General features: G+C 43.5%; 1 protein-coding gene across 1 annotated transcript; it reads left to right on the forward strand.

Moving 5' to 3' along the window:
• Positions 1-19,880: 19,880 nt before the first annotated feature.
• Positions 19,881-21,834, forward strand: LOC147331684 (putative C-type lectin domain family 20 member A). The gene is made up of 4 exons (XM_086290496.1): positions 19,881-20,307; positions 20,881-21,201; positions 21,309-21,400; positions 21,651-21,834. The coding sequence occupies exons 1-4, from the start codon at positions 19,881-19,883 to the stop codon at positions 21,798-21,800; spliced, it is 990 nt and encodes a 329-aa protein (XP_086146622.1). The 3' UTR covers positions 21,801-21,834.
• Positions 21,835-22,493: the final 659 nt, after the last annotated feature.

Genomic DNA, 22,493 nt, shown 5'->3' on the forward strand with positions numbered 1-22,493 from the left:
GTCTCAGGGTTAGTTGGTGTGTGTGTGTGTCTAAGTAAGCAGTCGAGAGGGCTCAGAGTCAACTGTAAAGTGTCTTTAAGGAGAGCATTATCTCCGCCGATTTTCTCTAGTCCCTCAGTGAGGGGGAAACCGGATATGGGGTATCCTACCTGTTCTGGATTACCTTTTGAACAGACATAACAGTTACTGTTTCCTAAATCACGAGCGGCTGTTCTGGCATTTTCATACCAGGAGTTGACTCCTGCTCTAGAGGGCGCATAAAATGGTTTATTAGTGGCGTCTATGTTGCCATTTACTGATTTTAGGGAACGTAAGGAGCGTACTAGGTTGGTGTCTTGCCAAATGGAGCATGAGGTATTGTCAGCAAAATACGACCTGCAGAAATGTGAACATGGTTGCAGTCTACAATACAAAATAGCAAAGAAAAATCCTAAAGTTAATGCGATAGATATGATAAATAACCTAAATATATAAGAAAAACAGTTCTTCAGTCGTCTTCTGGCCTGGTCCCAGGTTCGAGAGACATAGAATAAGCGTCGTATGATGACAATGGGCATTTCATTTTCTCCATTATCAGGATGGAATGAGTCTAGCTTTATCAGATTAGACATCCTGTGGTACTCTCGGCTTTCTGTTCCTGCTGGATGTTTGAGTACCTTGCTGTGGCTCTTTCAGACGTTGTGTGTTAATCAGTGATTGCGTGTGTGTAGGTGGATTGGATCCGGGCGTTGGCTCGCCGGAGACGTCATCTACCTGTGTGTATTTATTTGTTCTGGTTCCGGGCGTTGGCTCGCCGGAGACGTCGTCTGCTTGATCCGACGCCTGAGATGGTCTGGTTGGGCTGGTCTTAACCCTGCTGGCATGAATCCACTGAGGTTGTCCGTCTGTGAGGATGCTGGTTCTTCGTCACTGCCAGTACAGTCTGGGGGCTGGAAAACGCGCGGCCTCCCTGAGTGTCCTTGGTTTTAGCGACTTCACCAACACCGCATCTCCTTGTCTCCACTGGTGGAACTGTGGAGGGGAAAGGCTGAGAGAGACAAACTTTCTGATAGTTATTATTCAGTGTTTCTACCAGATTGTGAACATAGTCGGACAATGCAATATACATCACCTTCTACTAGCGGTGCCCCTCTGGAAGCTGACCATGGTGTTGGAAATAGTCTTATTTCAAATGGAGATAATTTGGTTACTGCAGATGGAGTCATAATGTATGAAATGGAAAATCTGGTTGTGGTAAATGCTGATGTTTCGCTTTTGGTCTCCCTACATTAGTTCGTGCACATGTTAGACAGGTTGCTAATATGCTTTTTACTGCATGTGATGTTTTCTCAATTACAAATCTTGATTTTATTGCCCCTATTACCCCTCTTTGTCCGACATGACTCACACAGTGAAAATGTCGGACAAGGACTGGCATCAGGGAATATGGGAGGGTAATCAAACCCTCAAAATTTTGTATAGGCCATCTCTGTCATCTAAGGTACAGTCATTATCCTCCCAATAGGTGTAATCAGATGCAGAGGCCTGCTCTTGTATAAAGTTTTAAATCAACATTTGTTTCTAAATAGTCTGGGAGTGTAACAAGTGGCAACTGTAGGGGCACAGATAATACTTCCTGTGGAGGTGGGAGCTGTGATGCAGCTGCAGCCTTGGCTGTCACGTCTGCTAAGGCATTACCTGCTGCTTCGTCTGTGTCAGCTGTACTGTGTCCTTTCGTTTTAACGACTGCAACGGCCGATGGTAGCTGTATAGCCTGAAAAAGTCTTTGAACAAAATCAGAATTTAGCAATTGATTTTCCGTCAGCAGATCTAAATCCTCTTTGTCTCCACAATGTGCCAAAGTCATGTACGATGCCAAATGCATAGCGGCTGTCTGTGTAAATTGTCACACGCTTATCCAAATGGAGCTCACAGGCGCGTATTAAAGCCATGAGCTCTGCTTTTTGTGCTGAGTGAAATGGTAATGAGTGAGCCTCTAGTATGATGTCAGGCAATGTCACCACTGAATAGCCACAAAGAAATGAGTTGTCATTCGGCCTTGAACAGGACCCGTCCACATAAACCGTGGCTGAGTCTGGGATAGGTGTTTGCTCTAAATCTGGACGTGGTGCTGTGGATTCCTGTATACGTGTCATGCAGTCATGAACATCAAGCCTGTCTGAGCCATCCTGTCGGTCAGAAGAACACAGCATATGGATCAATAAATGTGCTGGCGAATTGGGTGTGCTGCTCGCTTTTATGGTGAGGCTTGCTGTGGAGGTCAGTGTAGCTTCATAACCTGAGCGACGTTGTGCGGTCATATGTTGTGTAGTTATGTTTGCTAGAATGGTCGTGACCTGGTGATTGGTGTGTAGAATAGTGTCATGTGAGAGTGTGAGCTTCTCGCAGTCCCTTATCATGATAGAGCAAGCTGCTACTGCCCTCAGGCAGGCCGGCATCCCCTGAACAATCCACAGGCAGCACCTTTGAGTGGCGGAGGTCAGCACTCCCTTTAATTGAAAGAGGCTGTCATTTCTGTGGACCACAGTATTCGAGGAGGCTTGTCTTTTTTACAACAGTCACGCAGAATGTGGTCATGAAAAGAACAGTCTGGTATCCACTGTCTGCAATAGTTCACCATGCCTAAGAAGGACAACATTTCCTTCTGTGTAGTGGGCCAAGGGACGGAGGTCACAGCTTTGACCCTGTCTGCAGTCATGGAACGTTTTCCGTGAGACAGTGTGAATCCCAAATATTGAACAGAAGTCTGACAGTACTGCATTTTCTTTGCTGATGCTTTGTGGCCAGTCTGTTGGAGGTGCTGGAGAAGCATGTGTGTAGCAGTTTGACATAGTTCCTCACTCGGAGCACAGAGGAGGAGGTCATCCAGTACAGCCCTCCGGAGGAATGAAGCTGTCCAGGGTAGCACGGACCACCATTGAGAAAGCCGCAGGGCTGTCTATCATGCCTTGGGGCAAACGAGTCCAAGTGTACTGCTTATTTCTATGTGTGAATGCAAATAACGGCTGTGTGTCTTCATGCACAGGTACTGAGAAAAAGGCGGAACACAGGTCCACCACGGTAAAATGTATAGCTGTGGATGGAATAGATGTCAATATGCTGGGAACGTCTGAGAGGTGGCAGAGGCATAATGACTGCATTAATTTGCCTTAAGTCTTGTATGAAACGCCATACGCCAGGTTTGTTAGGCTTTGGCACAGGATTGACAGGAGTGTTATATGGAGATACTGTGGGCTTTATTACTCCTATAGTCAATAAATCTCCTATGATGACATCTAGAGCTGCGGCTTTTTCGGTGGAAATGGGATATTGCTTGACATATACTGGCTTGTTGCATTTCATGAGCTGTGCGTGATGAGGTGTAAAGTCAATATAAGGTAGGTTAGATCTATGTGTCGACATGGTTTAGTTATGTCGTAACCTATGTCTGAGTTATGTGACAAAACCACTGTTTGACCTTCACTTGTGTGAGCAGTTATCATGTTGTTGAACAGTGTGAGAGAAACAAAAGTGTGGCTCCCAGTCATGGGATTACCTGGTAGTGGCGTCTGTACACGTTTTTTTGGCACAGTGTGTGACATAGAGTACCGGACAAAAAGGATGTTGAGTTCATTCTCTGCTGAGGCGTCCAGCTGACACAGAGGCTGTTCCTTCTCCATCATGTCGGTGCATAGCAAAGAAAAAACATAAGCTGTTATCAGTGTCAGCAAACATTTCACCCTTTGTGTTAAATGAAATACACAAATTCATTTTTGCTCTGGGTGTCTGCGGCCGCTGGAAAACTGAGCTAAATTTGCACCTCTAGCTTGTCTACCTTGTGGATTGTAAGGCTGCTTAGATGTGGAGCCATTATTGCGTGCTCCTTGTGGTTGCCAGTTACCTTGACTGGAAGAGCTCTGCTGACACCTAGTGGCAGGAACTGGTCCTGTGTTTTGTGGTTGAGACCTATGTGCTGCTGATTTGCATTCCCTCCTCCAGTGTCCTATTTTTCCACAATAAAAACATACGTCTCTACTCTTATCTTTCCGTCCTCTGAAACTTCCTTGCTGTGCTGGAGCAGATCCTGCATACATCATTTTTTCACTTTCCTCTGAGCCTTCAACATCAAAATTCAACATCATCTTAACACTTTTAGCTTTTGTGGTAGTATCTGCACTGGCCTTCAGTTTTACTGACCTGTTTTCTGGCGATAATCGTTCGGGATAGGGCTCCGGAAATAAATTAGAATGCTTTGAACTTACAGTTCTTAAGTTGTAAACAAAGTCAGTCACGTAAGTACTTCTGCATGTTCTGGTTACGTAATCATGGAAGTCTTCACCGATTCGCGGACGTGGGTTACACGTCACCGGAAGTGGGAGTTGTACTGAGCCGTTATTTGTGATTTTATATTTTATTTTATTATTTTTTGGTTTTACAGGTACTTTCGATTTTTTATCGGACCTGTCTGTGGTCTTTGAATTATTCTGACCCATGTTCAGTGATTTCCAGAGGGGTTTACACGCTTTGAAGGATTTATGTTAGTATTTTGCTGTGGCACAGCTGAGGTTACTTTAAATTTATTGCTAGCAATTTTTGTTTGGGTGAGCAACTTCTCACTTAACGAGCAGCTTCTCGCAATACAACAGGCAACTTCCTGTGTCTTTCTGCTTTTAATTTACTTTATTCGGGGACTAAGGAAGTCGTCAGTGTATCTCTCTGGATCACTAAGTGAAACTTCGTCAGCATATCCCGTTTCTTTTATAGGTTGATCACTGAGAGAGGTATAATACGGTCTTATATAAATATTAAAGACGTGTATTTACCTTCGTCAGCCGATCCCACTTCTGACGCCAAATTGAAGGAAATTTCCGTCCCGGGTTTCCTCCGTGGCGTGAGCGATAAGCAGAGTTTTGTCCTTTCCTTATAATACTCCTAATTATTCAAAGTAACACTCAGGTATGCCGTTCAGCTGGGTTAGTTACGACGTCGGGAGCAGTTAGGAGAACAAAGTGACAGAAACTGTTCAGGTTGCTCTCCCACAATCAGCTCAAAGGTTTATTAAGTATACAACAGCTTATATAGAGGAAAAAGGTTCGTGTGTCAGCATGTTCTCAGTTCAAACCGGTACAGACCAAATAAGGAAACGTCTTCCTGCCTCCTGAGCAAAGAAGTATCCTTTGTGTAGTTTATCTCTTCAGTTACAATTTATGATCATCCCAGCAAAATACACTCCTAGACATAGAATACAGAGTTCTTTCATTAGTGAATTCTGAAACAAACCACCTGGCCTTTAACAAGCTCTTTTCTATGAGATAAAGAAGGGAGGATGGGAGTAAGGAAGTGATCTCTGTGGTGTTTTCGACCTTGAGGTACCATCCTGTGATTCTTACACATTAATTCTTGGGTCACAGAGAAAGAGAAAAACAACTAGTAAATGGGCCTTATTGAGTAACAGTTTTCCTGTATAATATCACTATAAAACAATATCCTGTAAATGCTACCATGGTATCAAAATATCACAACAGACAACATCAGCCTGTAGTTTTTTGAGTTGGTTAAATATTTTTAACCTCTTTTCTCTGGAGCCAGCTCCATTTATATTCCATGTAATGAACCTCAGTGTACCCATAGATGTTTGTGTATAACTAGGGATGTATGCTGTGTGCGTCACTTAGACAGGTGGAGAGAATACGTCACTTGTTCATAAATAAAGAGAAGGAGAGAGAGAAAAAAATGTGTGGCAAGATGCTCCCTGAGTCTGACTATGTGTTTGCATATTTACTAATATGAGTAGGCTTGGCTTAAGTGTGTGTATCCTAAACGACTGTGTGCGCTGTCTGACTGATGTAAATGTGCTGCCGTTGAGTGCATGGTATGTGTTGTATGTGTCGAAATAAAGGATGTTTGTGGATGGGTGTCGAAGCAGGTGATCGAGGCAGTGAAAGGAATAAAGAAAGAAACCAAGGACAGGGGTGAGCAGCATCAAACCAAGAGGGGGGAAAGAGAGGGAAAAGAAACGAGAAGAAAAAAAAAACAGAAACAAAACGTAAACATTCCAATTAAATCACTGACGGAGAGTGACGGTGTTAATTCTGCTATGAAATCACACTTTAAGATGCGATTTGATACTGGTAAGTTAAACAGATGTTAATGCAAGTTAGTGTGAGTGGATAGGGAAAGGGTGTAGCTGATTCTTATCTGGTGTGAGGTTAATACAGCCACGGAGTGATGTTGGGGTCGCGGTGGAGCTGTCCGTCCACGTACAGCCGGTCCACAGCGATGACAGCACGTGAGCCCTTCAGGATGAAGCCGCGTCGGATTGGGAAGAGGACCCTGCGTCGTTCCGAGATCTCTTTGGGGAACTGGTCGTTCACGCTGAAGTCCGTTCCTTTTAATTCCCTGCCGCGGTTTTTCACATGTTGCTTTTGTTTGAAGTGGCCGAATTTGGCCACGATAGGACGTGGTCTCCCGGCCGTAGCCCGAATGGGGCCGAGGCGATGTACCCGATCGAAGACGATGTTCTTCACAGTGTCCTCCGGCAGCTTCAGGTGGGTTTTGATGAAGCTTTTTACCGTGGTCTCCGCGTCCTCTCCAGCGGCTTCTGGAATACCAGAAAATACCAGATTATCACGCATGCTACGAGCTTGTAGATCGATAACTGTTTCTTTTATTTTTTTATTTTCTCTATTGAGCTGGGTAACATTATCTGTGAGACATTTCACCGACTCCCTTAGCGTGGCATTTTCAGCAGCAAGCGTTTCCACCTGCTGCTGGCTGTAGTCCAGGGATTCTCGCAAGCATTTAAATTCTCGGTGAAGAATCTCCACCAAGGACAGCCTTGCGTCGAAACTGGACAATCGCTTGTCGATTGACTCCAGTATGTCGGCAATATCTTTGCCGGCTGGCGATGTTGAGCCGGGGGAATCTGCCGGGCGTTGTCTTTTCGACGACGGCGTCTCAGGTTTGGCCGGGGAAGCTGCACACTGGGCCTTCATCACGAGATCCTGAAAGCACTGATCAATATAATCTTGGAGAGTCTCTAAACTCTCCCCATTGTTCTCCAGGGTGTTGGAGATTATTTAGACAAATATTGTTAGTTATAAGACAATTGATACATGTATTTGGTAATACTGAAGCTTAAATGAATTTGTTCAAATCTAAACTACCATTTGCTTTAATTTTCCACCAAAATCTCCGGCGTCTGACGTCAGTTACAACATGAGTCGCTTACCTTGTCCGTCACTTACCTCCAGGCACCATCAGGCATAATTCTGAAGTGGCACAATACACCTGTATGAAAAAGATATAGGTCAGTGTGGTGGGGGTGTGGGATCTGTGGACCAGTGGATTCAGGGTGACGTGTTGTGGGAGGCTGGCTGGCACAACTGGGTCCTATCATCATGCATCCAATATTCTTGCAGTAGTTACCTGAGGGACCCGAGGAGGAGACCACTAGCTGAGCGTGGGTCATACTTGCTACAGTCTCATTTAAAGCATATATATACTATTTGTATCAAAAAACAAACAAACAATAGCAGCGTGCATGTATATTCTTAATCACATTCACAGTGTTGATGAATGTTGATAGCCCACTTGCCCTTCTTTGAGACCCCATCAGATGCTTTTAATCATCATCATCGTTTATTTATATAGCACTTTAAAAACACACAAGGCTCACCAAAGTGCTGAACAATAGAAACATAATAGATACCATAAGAATAATAAATACGATAAAATAATAAACATAGATACAAGTCAGTTAACCACTGAGTCAAAAACCAGTGAATAAAAATGCGTTTTCAATCTGGATTTAAAAACCAGCACTGATGTCGATTGCCTAATGTGAAGAGGAAGATTATTCCAAAGCTTAGAGGCCACGATAGAGAACGCTCGGTCTCCTCTCAGTTTCAGCCGTGATTTGGGGACTGAGAGCAACAGCTGCTCAGCTGACCGGAGCGAACGAGTGGGGACATAGGGCTTCAGCAAATCAGACAAATATGCAGGTGCCAGACCATTTAAAGATTTAAAAACCAATAAAAGAAATTTAAAATGAATCCTAAATTCAATTGGAAGCCAGTGCAGGGAGGCCAGAAGCGGAGTAATGTGCTCAAATTTCCTTTTACCAGATAAAAACCGTGCCGCAGCATTCTGTACTAGTTGCAGGTGTGTCAGAGTGCCCAGTCCAACCCCTTTTAAAAGGGAGTTGCAATAATCCAAGCGTGAGGTTATAAAAGCATGGATAACAGTCTCCAAGTCACGCCTTGAAAGAAAAGGTTTAACCTTCGACAGACGCCTGAGTTGATAGAATGACGATTTCACCACCCCATTAACATGGCCATCAAAGGTAAGTGCAGAGTCGATGTTTAACCCAAGATTGGTAATCGAGCTCTTCAGGTGAGGGGTCAGAGCAGCAAGGTCAACATCAGGGATATCAGAGGAACGATTCGAGCCGAACAGAATTGATTCCGTTTTACGTTCATTAAAATTTAAAAAGTTTTGAGCCATCCATGACTTAACATCACTAAGGCAATCTAGCAGGAGTCTAATTGAGATGGATGTCTGGAGTTTTGATCTCCTCCATACCTGCTTCATGCCCTGGAGGACGGGGCTGTGGCTCCCCACACCCTCTAGCAGATCTTTACATGAAGGAACCTTTTAAAAAGGAAGCGCGTCCATGCTCACAGGTGTACACACGGGTGATCACACACACAAACTACACCCTTTTTGGCTCCTACCTTAAAGCACACTGTGTGCTGTCGATCTTACGTGCTGCACAATAATGTTTAATATTTAGTATTTACTGTCATATTCCCATAGATCATTGTGATGTTGTTTATTCTATTACTCTCGTTTTCTTCTGCTTGTTTTCTTTTATCTTTCTCAACAGGTTATCCAGGTGATCGATGTATGTATTTTTTTTTCTGCTTATTCTGTTGGTTTTTGTTTTTTGCCCATCTCCCCCGTCCCTCTTCTCAGCTGTTTTTCTTTCCCTCTTTCTTTCTCCCCTTATTTCCCGCAGTCAAGTCTGTCCCGTATTCAGTAAGTGAAAATAAAATAAACAATAAAAGGTGAATCAAATAGACCATTACGGCAAGGCTGGGATGGTCAATTTGGTAAAGTAAATCCGTTGGGCATCTTTCTTCGCCTTTAGACAATAATTCTGATGGCAAAAGAGCCAAACGGGACAGGCAAAAAAAAAAAAAAGGAAAAGAAAAAGGAGTCTAATTGGGGAGCTATCAGAATGACTGAAAGGAAAATAAAGCTGGCAGTCATCAGCATACAGATGAAATGAAACTTTGTGTTTACGAAAGATTGCACCCAGTGGCAGGAGATACAATTTAAACAGTAATGGCCCAAGAATAGATCCCTCTGGTACACCCCATGGCAGAGGGTCCACAGAGGACGATGACGAGCCCAACTTAACACAGAAGCTCCTGTTTGAGAGGTATGATTTTATCCACAGGAGTGCCAAGCCAGAAATGCCCGCACAATGCTGTAATCGAGAGATCAGCAGGTCGTGATCCACTGTGTCAAATGCAGCAGTCAGATCTAGTAGTATAAGCACTACATGTTTACCACAGTCCGTCGCTACCAGAATATCGTTCATAACCTTTATGAGAGCTGTCTCTGTGCTATGAAATGGCTTAAAGCCGGACTGAAAAACTTCAAATATTTGAGAGTTGTTTAGGTAATCCATCAGCTGAGTGTGAACAACCTTTTCCAAGATCTTACTCAGAAAAGGAAGTTTAGAGATGGGTCTAAAGTTTGACATTACTGAAATATCTGAGCCTGGCTTCTTAAGTAAGGGGTGAATAACTGCATGCTTAAACCCGCTTGGTACTTGACCCGACAAGAGGCTGGTATTAATTAGGTTCAGAATATGTGGTCCAACAGTAGGAAACACTGTTTTTAGAAAAAGGGGATGAGCGACATCATTCGGAGAACCACACGGGTTAGCAGTTAACACAAGCTTCTCTAGTTCAGGTAGAAAAATTGGTTGGAAAGCAATAAGCAAATTTAAACCGGGAACATGCACAGCCGGGCCAACAGAAGATAAAGTGGAGGGTCTCAAACAATGTTCCCTCTAATTTTTCACGTGTCTGAGCGAACACACAAACTCCCTGAGCAATCCCTTGGACCACTGTGAGCGACATCAGACGTGTGCACTGTGGTGACGCCAGCATCGAATCCATCCAAGTTACATGGTTTATTAAAATCAAATCAAATTACAGCATTTACATTTATGTTACACTACTTTTATTAACTACTTTAGCCCACTTACAATGAAAATGTAAAAAAAATCTAGTCATTGACATGTTAAGTCTATTGGAAGTAAAAATAACTTGAACTCCAATTTCAAAAACACAACTTTCTTTCTTTTTATAAAGCTCTGACTTGTATTATGAGTCTGTGGTCTGGGAGAGAGTCCTGTAACTCTCTGTCTGCAAAATACAGTATATAATGACCAATGCTGGGCAATTAATTATTGTGGATCAGAGAAATTATTTTACTGCTATTGGTAAATAATCATCATCATTACCATTGCATTAATAATATAATTTACAGTATTGATATTGTATTCAGAGGTTTAAACAGTGTGTGTGTCTTTCAGAAAGACTAAGTTGCAGGCTTTGCAGAACTGAAACCGAAAGTAGTCTAAGTGCAGGTTATTTTGAGGATTACATGTGAGGATGAGCCTCTGTTCTGGTGAAAGGTCAGAAGTGCAACGGGTGAATTGAGAGAGCATTTGAGGACGACACACACACACACACACACACACACACACACACACACACACACACACACACACACACACACACACGCACACACACACTCAGTTAGAGAGAATCTGTGTATGCTTTGATTAAGTCTAAGATCAATTCCTGTCTGCGTACAGAGTGGTCTTCCCACGCGTGTATTCATTAAAATCAATTGTTTGACCAAGATCTTCTGGACCAATGGTTGTTTGTACTCTCCTTCCTCAATATGTGAACCTCAAAATTTGGGGGCTTCATCTGGTGGTTGAGGAGGGAGAGAGTTGGAGGTGTAGACGGAGAAATTCGGTGGTCTGAGGTGGTCGGACGGGCAGACATGAGTGCCAGTGGTCGAAGTGAGTGGGCATAAGCCGGCTTATCCAAAGGTAAGGCACTACCTGTTGAATTATTTCCAAAGTGTGCCAAATTGGACATGATAAAATTTAAGTCTACTCACTGAAATTACTGGTAGATGTCTGCTTTGATTTTGATGAGAATCTCATGACAGTACTGAGGATTTAAAGCAGTTGGACTGCTGATAATGATTGAATGCGGTTGGACCGCTAAACGGATTTAATACGGTTGGACCGTGGAAAGCAGTTGGACTGCTCAATGATTTTAGTATGTTAGGGAATTTGGTTATTTTTTGGTTATAAGGTTGGACCTGCTTCAGTCTTACACTTTGTTGGGTGTTTTACTGTTGTTCCAAAGTATTATAAATTACTCAAGAACGCCAGTTGGACTGGTTAGAAGCGCATAGCCCGGAGTTTACGCTCCCTCCTTGTCGTGGACGCGCGACATTGACCTCTCGGCGAAGAGGGTTAGTTCAGTGTGGCTTAACTGTGGGGTACAGGGCATCCTGGAATAAGCTAGTGGTTGGACCACTTTACCGTTTGGAACGGTAATCTGTGCTTTTTTGGGCAGCAAAGGTTGGACCTTGGGTGTTGGACACTCTTAAATTGAGTTAGGGACTTTAGAGATGAGGCCAGAAACTGTTAAGGTTCAAATATTGAGGAAGGGTACAAGAGGTGATCGAAGAATAACCACACTGATCCGGCCGGGTGAAGTCAAACGATGATTTTAATGAATACACGCGTGGGAAGACCACTCTGTACGCAGACAGGGATTGATCTTCGACTTAATCAAAGCATACACAGATTTTTATAGCATCGGGGTTTGAATTAATGACGCCCCTTCATACGTCACAGACAGAATATATACATACGTCAAATCAAAACCACAATGACTTTTAACACGGTTTAAAAGAACATTGTCTTCTATCTCGTCTGGAACACGAGCCCCACATCCTGCCAGACGCTGTTCCTCTTTCTTGCAGAGACAAACATGACCAACTTCTCACCTATAAATGATTCTCTCTAACTGAGTGTGTGTGTGTGTCGTCCTCAAATGCTCTCTCAATTCACCCATTGCACTTCTGACCTTTCACCAGAACAGAGGCTCGTCCTCACATGTAATCCTCAAAATAACCTGCACTTAGACTACTTTCGGTTTCAGTTCTGCAAAGCCTGCAACTTCCTGTCAGCCTGCAACTTAGTCTTTCTGAAAGACACACACACTGTTTAAACCTCTGAATACAATATCAATACTGTAAATTTTATTATTAATGCAATGGTAATGATGATGATTATTTACCAATAGCAGTAAAATAATTTCCCTGATCCACACTCCCTCTCTCGACCTCTGGAACACCAGAGGTCGCAATACATTGTGTCCTCGCTCTGACCCTCTCTAGCCGTCCTCTGGCTCAGCAAATCAGACAACCTCATGTCATCTAATTGGTCCAGTAATAAACACCAGCTCCCACTCGAGAACACTCCATGCGTAAGATTAGGTTTTCTCGGTCCCTCTCTTGTGGTCCATCAGGCCTCGGGCCTCCAGGATCCTCACCCCCCTGTGGTCGCCAAAATCTTCTGCAAAGGAAACAAAACACCTTTTCCTGCACCTCCCTAACTTATCATATTTGGGACTCTGTAATCAAAAGCCTTATCCTAATTATCTTCTTAACTTATTGACTTGTATTTATATATCCTTCAACGTTACTCATCACTTTAAAACTCTTAAACGTCTGGTTGCTCGCTCTATTTTCCCTTATCTGATCATCAACATCCTGTACACGAACTGTCGCTGCTGCACGGGCCTCTACTCTAATCTAAAGTCACCTTTTTAACAAGAAAATCATTATAAACGCCTATTCTACTCAAAGATCCAAAAGAAAACAACCACTTTAATCAATTAAGTTTAAGCATATAAGCAATTACTCATGCATAGGCCTACATTTCATCATAACTAAACGCTGCCTAAAAACAACTCCTGTGTGTTAACACTAACTTCATTTTAAAACCTCACATTTCCTATGTTATAACCTGTTTTTTAATATAGCCTTTTTATTTCATTTTGCTCATTCTAATGTAACAATACCTTCTAATTCTAGTTTATCAGACCTAACCAAAATATATGCTTTCCTTCCTTTGGTCCTTCTTTAAGTTCAGTTAAAAGCTAAATTAATTTGAGGCCTTTTGCCTGGAATCAATACTTTCATGTGTGTTTCTGGACTCTGTGTCTGTAAGCGTGTGCAATCCTTCAATAACTCATATCATCCTCACAGTAGATTGGCCAATCATAGCGCTAGCCAAAGGCTCGTGACCCCCAAGAGACGAATTGAGCCACAACTCCTTTAAAGGCACAAAATGCAATATGTATAAAAATCATTTCTACTTATAAGCTCTCCCCTTTATCCTAAAAATAAATCTATGTAATATCTGTATGTAACATTATACATTATAACCACTTCTTCTATAAATCAAAAAAGAAATCAAACCTTTTCTACTCCTACAACCTTCACTAATGTTCCCCAAAGCATATCTTTTTGTCAACTTGTCCCACAATTTCCCTCTAAGATTTGTACACAGCTTTAAAACACTGGCATTGTATCTTCTAAACAGGATTCAGTTCACTTTAATCCTTTAACCTTAACATAAAAATAACAATTTCTGCTTCACCATATCTAATGACCAAAAACCCCAAAAATCCTAAAATGATCCTAAATTATTAAACAATTAAATTATTAAACCTTAAATTCCCCCCTTATTTTGACACATTTCATGTGTTTTTGCTCACAGGCGGAGAGTGCTTTCGAGCGTTTTTCCTTATAAAATGCAGTTTTTACCGTTTCTTCCCGCAGTAAATATAAACAACGATAGTATTCAGGAAGAAAACCAAACATTGCATTTCTTTTTATCACAACTCTGGTTTTACGTGGCCTTTCAACACAATTTAAAAACTGGTATAAAGTCCAAACTTTTTCCGTCAATTGCTCCGTCTGTCCTGCTCACATCTCCAATAGTTGTACACGTTGTCATTAACGTGGCTTCACTCCACATCAGCCACGCCGCTTTGCCAGCTAAAACGCCGGTGTCGACACATAAGGTATGGCAAGCCATTAGTGCCAAAATTCGCCACTTTCCTAACCCGTTTGGTTAAGAAATGGCGTAAAAAACGCCGTTTAATTATTCAAAACGCCGAAAAAAACGGCGTTCTGTTCCGACAAATGCCGCTTTTTCCGCCACTCGGATGGCGCCCTGAACGCACCATCCGAGTGACGTAAAAAGCGGCGTTCAAAGACAGACGGAAACGCCGTTTTTTACGCTACTCGGCACAAAACGCCGTTTTTATGCATCTTTGAACGGCGTTTTTTACGGCGTTCTCTGCCAGCTGTAACGGCGTTTAAAACGGCGTTTTATTGAAATTATGCAGGGCACTCCCCATGGTTCCCTCCTCCAATTACTTTCAACTTATTTCACCCAATCAAAGAAGAGGAAGTGCAGACCACACTAATGCATCACCGATTCACCTTGCTGCTAAGCGATTGCCTATTCAGTACCAGTGCTTGTCACAGTATTCACTTGTATTATAATCCCACTATGCATTTTGATGTGTTTAAGGCATGATCGAGCAAACAAACGACAGAATACTTTTTCTGAAACCTTAACTGTGTTACCTGTTATGGCAGCTAACTGAGCCTCTTTCTTATTTTCCTCTTTACTTTTCTTAACCTTTCTTAACCATCTTTTCTTTGCAGAGATGGTGCGCAGCGGGACTGCTTCCGGGTACCGCGTTGCATAATCCACCAGGACTAACACAAAGCGGTAGCCGCGTGCACTCCGGTGAAACGGCCCGATGAGGTCCATGCCAATGCGTTCGAACGGGACCTCTATGAGTGGAAGCGGACGCAAAGGCGCTTTTGGTATGGCCGGCAGATTAACAAGTTGGCAGTCCGGGCAGGACGCGCACCAGCAGCGCACATCCGCTCGGATGCCCGGCCAATAAAATCGGGCCGTTATTCGCTCCACAGTTTTTTCGTATCCCATATGCCCTGCCATAGGGTTATAATGAGCCGCCTGGAAAATCGTTTCCCGGCGGCCCTGCGGCACCAACAGCTGGGTGTGCATCACCTCCGTGCGAGCGTCACGACTCACCCGGTATAACCTATCTTTCGACAAAATGAAGCGTGGGTAGGTCCGCACGGCTTCAGGGCGCACCACGTGACCATCAATCTCAATCACTTGGTCAAAGGCTGAGCGTAGGGTATCGTCACGAGACTGCTCCAGTGGGAAATCACCCGTGGGGGGAACTTCCGGAGCCGGCGGGACTACCTGTGAAGGACCCGCCGTCTCCCCCTCCCCAGAGTCAGTGTCGGACGACCCCGCGTTACCACTGAGCGCCGCGCAGACACTACATGCTACTAGCGGTCGTGACTGCACCCCCGCGTACTGTCCCAACAGATGACAAAACCCCGGCCAATTCGTGCCCAGAATTAGGGGATGCGACAGGCGCGGGCTAACCACCGCCGTTATTCTATGCGTTTTACCCTTATACTTCAATAACAGCGGCACTATGGGATACCTGTGAACATCACCATGCACACACCTCACCTCCACCCATTCTGCCTCCAGCAATGCCCCGGGGCGAACCAAACTTTGGTGCACGAGGGTCTGCATGCAGCCCGTGTCCACCAAAGCATGGCGTATACCCCCTCGAGTCCTTACCGGAATGCTGTATGTCCCTCTCGGACCGGGAGAGGGCGCTGGGGCACCGGCAACGCGGAACACCTGTCCCACCTCCATCAGAGGACAGTCCCTCCTCAGGTGTCCCGGCTGTCCGCACTTCCAGCACTCCTGCCCCGGCGTCTGTGCTGCTCTCCGTGGCTCAGGGGCAGCGCTGCTTAGGTCCGGTCCCTGGGAAGGCACAAACGCAGCAAAAGGATTAGTGGGGCTCAACGCCAGCGTCCGCTCTGCCTGCCCTGGCACAGGCATCCGGCGCCTCGGTGCCGGCACCGGGGCTTGTCTGTTCGGCCTCCGGCCGCTGTCCCCGGGCTCCCCCGCTCTAGCGGCAAGGTGGTCCTCCGCCAACGTCACCGCCACCTCCAGACTCGCGGGACGGTGGCACCTGACCCATCGCCGTCTCTGCAGGCAGCCCCTCCACGAACTGCTCCAGCACCACTTTGCCCACCAGCAGCGTCTCGCCTTCTGACGATCCCGGCTGCAGCCAGCGTACGGCCGCGTCATGCAGCTTCCGGGCCCAAGCAAACGGCCGATCCGCCACGGCCAGCCGACAGGCCCGGAATCGCCGGCGATGATCTTCAGCGGTGAGCCCCAACCTGTCCACCACCGCCCGGCTCACGTCCTGGAAGCTGCCCCTCGAAGCCGGCGGCAGACCCAGGGCCGCCGTCCGAGCCTCCCCTGACAACAGAGGAAGCAAACGCGGAGCCCACTCCGCCTGCGGCCACTGGCAGGCCTCCGCCGTGGCACGAAAAGTCTCCAGAAAAACCTGGGGGTCGTCCCCGTCCCCCATCCGGGGCACCGCCACCGACAGCGGTGGGGGCTTCGGCGGGGCAGCGGCGCCAACCAGTCGCTCCAGAACCAGAGTCTGCCGGTCCGTCTGCTCCTGCAGCGCAGCCAGGTGGGCCCGCAGGGCCGCTGCCTGGTCGTGGCTCATCTTTGCCATCTCCGCCAGCATCTGCGAAAATACTGCAAAGGCTGGGCGGGCGGCGCAGCCTGCGGGTCGGACATCCCCACACCGGCAGGCTCCTGGGTTTCGGCACCACTTGTGGAGTATACCAGGCCCAAGCACACACACACGCAGATCCGTATTGCCAAGGACCACATTTATTGATGTTTACACAGCAGACAATATGACGCACAGACTGACAGCTCTCGATCCCAGCTGATGTGTGTCTCTTTTCCCTTAGCGCTCTTCCACTCCTCTCCGCCTCACTATATAAAGGGAAGGAAAACCACCATCAGTCCAAAATCGCCATCAGCTGTTCTTACCAGCACCGCCCCGTCGAGCTCACTGCACCACTCCTCCCCTGCAGCCGCGCCCCGGACCACACCTCCGCCACACACATAACCTCAGAGGATTGCAAAAGAACATGATCCTCTGCATTCACTACAGAATTAATGGTATTATACAGAACACGAGGGTTATGTGAATTAACTGAAATAAGTTGTGAAAAATAGGTCTTTACTGCCCTCTGATAAGCTTTCCAGCTCGTCTTAAGAGCTTCCAGAGAGACGTACAGTCTGTCCTTTTTCCATCATCTTTCACATCTCCTACATTCTCTTCTAATGGCTCGAGTAAAATCGGTTAGAGCTGGCCTTGGGTTTACACTGCCTGAGTCTTACAGGTGCAACAACATCAAGGGCAGATTTACAAACAGAGTCCAGATGAGATAGTAATCCATCTGCGGAGGACGACTCAGAGGGACTGGACACAAGTTGTTGAAATAGTGTTGAAAAATGCTCAGCAGTATCTGAGCCGAAGGCACGATAACACTGCGTAGGTGCAGCCCATTTAACAACAGGACTAAGAGGACAGGACTTTTATATCAGCAGGCACACCTCTATCAGTCTTTCTCTTCCACTATCTAGCCATGATGCTGTAAAAGTATATGTATGAGTATATGTAACATCAAAAAACTATTCACACTTTGAGCAAGGGGATGGTTGTAACACTTTTAAAACATATGTCATAAAACACCCCAGCCCTGGAAGTCATTGTTTCACTAACTGCATAGTGGGTTAAAATTAGCAGGCCATCACAGTTTGTCTAAGAAACTAAAAATTAATATACTGTTAAGTCATAATTTTTTATCTGCAGTTGTGTAACAGTTTAGTTCTTTCGTCAAAATAAATTTTTTCCCAATGAAATCAACATGCAGTTGCTTGTAGCCATGACAACCAGCATGTGAAATCAGGAATGAAAGTGAGTAAACACTTAAATGATAATATTACTCCTATATCATGCCTGATTGGTGTGATTGGTGATGTTACAACTCTCTCCGCGTTACAACCATACGTCCCCCCTACAGAAAATAAAACACGAACTAGAAAAGATATAAAGCAGCCATGCACATGCAATATAATCTGAATTATTATTCCAGCTGCCACAAGCAGACAAGATTTTCAAAAAAAGGGTGAACTGAGATTTTATTTGACATGAGTTTAGCGGTAGCACTATCTAAACAGGGTTCAACATGGTTTTGGAGATAAAAACAGATGTCATGACTGCGCTTTCAAATGTGGGTTTCAAGTGGGATCTATTTATTTAAATATTGGCCTTACCTAAAGGGGGATATATTTTCCTAAACAAATTGATTTGGTTGACTTAATTCCTTTACCTTCCCCAGATACCTTGAAAATTCAAATTCAATTAAATAAATAAAACAAAAAGATTACCAAGAGGACCCTACAGAGAGTCTATACTGCTCCTCTTGGCAAAACAATTGTGTTCAACAAAGGTTGCAGATGATGATTCTGCTTGCTAAAACTGTCAGACAGGGTGGGTTCAGGGGGGGAAAAAAGAGTACAAACATTTTTTCACCATTTCACTCCTGTGACATGCATTTAAAGTGGCTGGAATAATGCTTAAAGTATTCAAATGTAATTCAAAAACTACCTGGCTCATTCTCCACCTCTTCGTGTCATCCCTTTCTAGGACAGAAGGCACATGGTAATATAAACATAGTTCCAAACACATGACAAGGGACGAGGCTTGAAGTGTGTTTCAGCTGTTTGCTAGATGCTGGAGCTCACATATTTGACTTATTCCAGGTAAGTATAAATGTAACAAACATCAGAGGTCTTCTGTGGGCTTTTTGATAATATGTAATTGTGTAATGTTCATTTAATGTTATGTTTACATCTCGCTGGAGTCTGATGTTTGCATCAGCTTACATAGATGTCTTGCCTCCTTCCTGCTGGCCCACACTGCTGTTGTGGAGTGCAGCCCTCCACAACAATGTGGAAGTTTGGGGAAATTAATTTCCCACCAACTTCCTATTACATTATTAATTGGCATTAATTAATCTTGTAGTGAATAGTTGTATTTATGGAGAAAAAAGTATAGAAAGTAATAAGTGGAATGCAGATTTTCTTAAATGTAATATTTCCATTTGATGTCGCTACCAGTCAGAGGGAATTATTTCAAATCAAATCAAATCACTTTTTATTGTCACATCACATGTGCAGGCACACTGGCACAGCACATGCGAGTGAAATTCTTGTGTGCGAGCCCCACAAGCAACAGAGATGTGCAAACACAACAACATAAACGAGCAAAATACAAGAATTTCTGTTTATTTATAATTTAACTCCACCTACTGTGTGTTATTTAGAAGAAAAAAATTACTTTTAAAATGAAGTTTTACTGCCAGCTTTCATTGATTTCATTTAAAGTTTATTATTTAATGAGTAATGTCTGTGGTCTTGTATCTTGCTCTAAACGCTTTTTCTGCCACAGAAACTCACCAACAAACACTTATCAACTCATTGTATAAGTGAACCATCCAACAGCACATCATGAAACAGAATGCAGTGCTGATGACGGTCCTGTCAGGTCAGTGTGAATCATTTATTTCCAAAATTCTATGAAATAAAAATTTGTTAAAAATGGGTTAGTACATGAGTAACTTTTGTTGAGGTCTAAAGTGTGAAACAAAGTCTTTGTTCATTATTATACAAGCCTCTCCTAATTTTGCCACTATGAACCAATATTAACAAACTACTATATAATGTCTCATATTCAATAGTTTATGAGGATCCAGAAAATGTCTGATTTGCATTTGTCATGAAATGCTTCAAAGTGAGTTTCTTTATTCTTACCACAGGACTGTGTTTCCTGCCTGCCTGTTTTCCTCGACTCTACATACTTGTTTCACAGGCAAAAGACTGGAGCAGCGCTAAACAGTTCTGTAGGAATAAGTACACTGACCTGGCCTGTGTGCATAATGAGAAAGACCTGGCAATGGTCAATAAACTTACAAAGGGACTTTTAAGCGTTTGGATTGGACTCCAGCCTGACACTGAAGCATGGAGGTGGTCTCTGGAATACCAGAATTACTATGTTGAAGGAGGGTCTGAGTTCAGAATGTGGGCTAGTAATGAACCCAATGTTGGTCCAGGATACTACAAAGCATGTGTGGCAATGCTCCCAAGTGGGGAATGGGCAGATCAGGCGTGCGGTGTCACATACCCATTCATCTGCTACTACAAAAGTAATGAAAAACAGTTATGTCGTTATTAAGACTTTAGCTTTAACATATTCCATGTTGTTTTATTAATAGTTACTCTGATTTTCATTTATAAGGTTTGTTCAAGGATTTTACAACCTTTAGTTTTGTAGAGGAAGGAATGAGGATTTAAGAGATTGAAGAAAGATCCTACTAAGGATGGAGGAATTAGTCCTTATTACTAAATCTTTTATCAGAATAAAATCTGGTCAGAAAAATGACATTACACTTCATTTAAATTACAAAAAAAGTTACCATATTACTATATCAGGTTCTCCTGTGTTTGCAATAAACAAATAAATAAATAAATAATCTATTTGTATATATTTAGTAACCAGATTATTTCAACATGAATGCTACATATCTTGTAGTTACCAGTCCAATCTGTTGTATTAGACTACTACCAAAACATCTGTACGTATATATCTGTGACAGGTAACGCAGTTATTTTCCCAAATACCAAGAGTCCAAAAAAACCAAACACATTTACATGCTACACAACTATTATACAGATATTGATATATTCTTGGAGACTGACTGAATGAAACATATTTCCAGACACATCGAGCTTCATCTATGTGAATGTGAGTGAGACCTGGAAGAACGCTCAGAGCTACTGCAGAGTGAAGCACACAGATCTGGCCAGTGTGAGGAACCAGTCCGAGAATGAACAGCTGAAGATGATGTTGAACAATTCCCCCACGTGGATCGGTCTTTATAGAAATGCATGGATGTGGTCAGATGGAAGCGCATATTCATTCCCCAACTGGGCTCCCAACAAGCCACTGAGTGAAGACAACTACTCCTGTGGCACCACATATTTAGAGAAGTGGCACAACAGTGCATGTAATGGCTACAATTACTTCCTCTGTTACACTGGTGAGCTATCATTTGTTTTGGCTACAATTTAACATTTACAGAAATTCTTGTACAATCTTTTATTCTGCAGTGTAATTCTTATGATAACACAGCATTTTGTATAACAGATGTCAAGGACCAGAGACTGTTGACGGTGGAGCTGAAGACAACAGATGCCTCTGTGGACATGGAGGTGCTGCAGAATGACATCTTGGAAAAGGTAACTAACTAGTTAAAATAGAATAGCATTTTATATCAACAAACCAAAGCAGACAAAACAAACAAGCAAACAAAAGATGGATCCTCATATTTTTTCCCCACTAGCAGCAGCCTTAAGTAATGTATCAGTCAACATAATATCAAAACTTCTGTCACTCTCCCACAACTGATTGTGAAATTGTTAATGGATATTTACTGATAAACAGCTGTTAAAAAATGCACTGTGTGAGAATAATAAATATGTTTCCCAGTTCAATCAGAGGCTGATGGAGAACGGTCTGAGTGAATTCACGCTGAGATGGGTGAAGCAGCTTGATGGAAACATCTTCCACAAAAAGGAACAAGAGGAGGAGAAAGAGGAGACTGAAGAGGAGATCTGTGCTGTCACACTGACACTTTGATTTTCCAGCAGCCAACTTCAGTTAACTGTGGTGTGTCCTATCTCTCTGTCCTGTTCACTGAAAAAAATAACCTACATCGGTTGCAAGCAATAAAGTTATGTTTAGTCAGCCTTAATTTTCTTTTTTATAACTCAACACTTTTATATGTTAAATGAACATGATTTTGATGTTTTTTGTTCCTGTAAAGTCTTTACAGCTATCTCATGATAATGTAACACAAAATGGTTGTTTATGATTATACTTTTTTATGTTGAGAGTATGTAGGTTTTTTATGAGAGGGAAGACAAATACGCTCCAATTATAACTTTTAACAGTTTATTAGCAAAATGGTTAGAATTAGTTTTACATGGCGCCATGGACCTCCTCTCTCTGGCTCAGAGACAAAAGGCTGCCACACCCAGGAATTTATGGCCATGTTTCCTCTAGCGCAGTCAGGCTTAAAGTTTGTACCTTCTGGTGCCTTCACTAGTGAGACACCCTGTCAGGTTTATATTGTTGATTGTCATTTATGCTTAGAAATATTTAACCATATATGCTTAGAGGTGTATAATCGATTGTGTAGTGATAGGATGTGTGCTCCTTAGGAGTCTGCAAAGACTTCGTGTGCATTCCAGAGTGCTCTGGCATTCACACCCACACCCTGGGAGCATGGGAGAGGTCGTACCTTGTTTTATTGTTTTATGGTAGGATAAA

This window comes from Aulonocara sp. 'chitande type north' Nkhata Bay, linkage group LG4, assembly GCF_057382095.1.
Source record: "Aulonocara sp. 'chitande type north' Nkhata Bay isolate Kocher_YH1m ecotype deep benthic linkage group LG4, A_spYH_male_GT1.1, whole genome shotgun sequence".
Taxonomy (NCBI): Eukaryota; Metazoa; Chordata; class Actinopteri; order Cichliformes; family Cichlidae; genus Aulonocara; species Aulonocara sp. 'chitande type north' Nkhata Bay.

Coding starts and splice junctions, on each gene's coding strand:
- LOC147331684 (XM_086290496.1), top strand. CDS start 19,881: ATGAAATGCTTCAAAGTGAGTTTCTTTATTCTTACCACAGGACTGTGT. Junction 20,308..20,880: donor ATTCATCTGCTACTACAAAA/GTAATGAAAAAC, acceptor ACATATTTCCAG/ACACATCGAGCTTCATCTAT. Junction 21,202..21,308: donor TTACTTCCTCTGTTACACTG/GTGAGCTATCAT, acceptor TTTGTATAACAG/ATGTCAAGGACCAGAGACTG.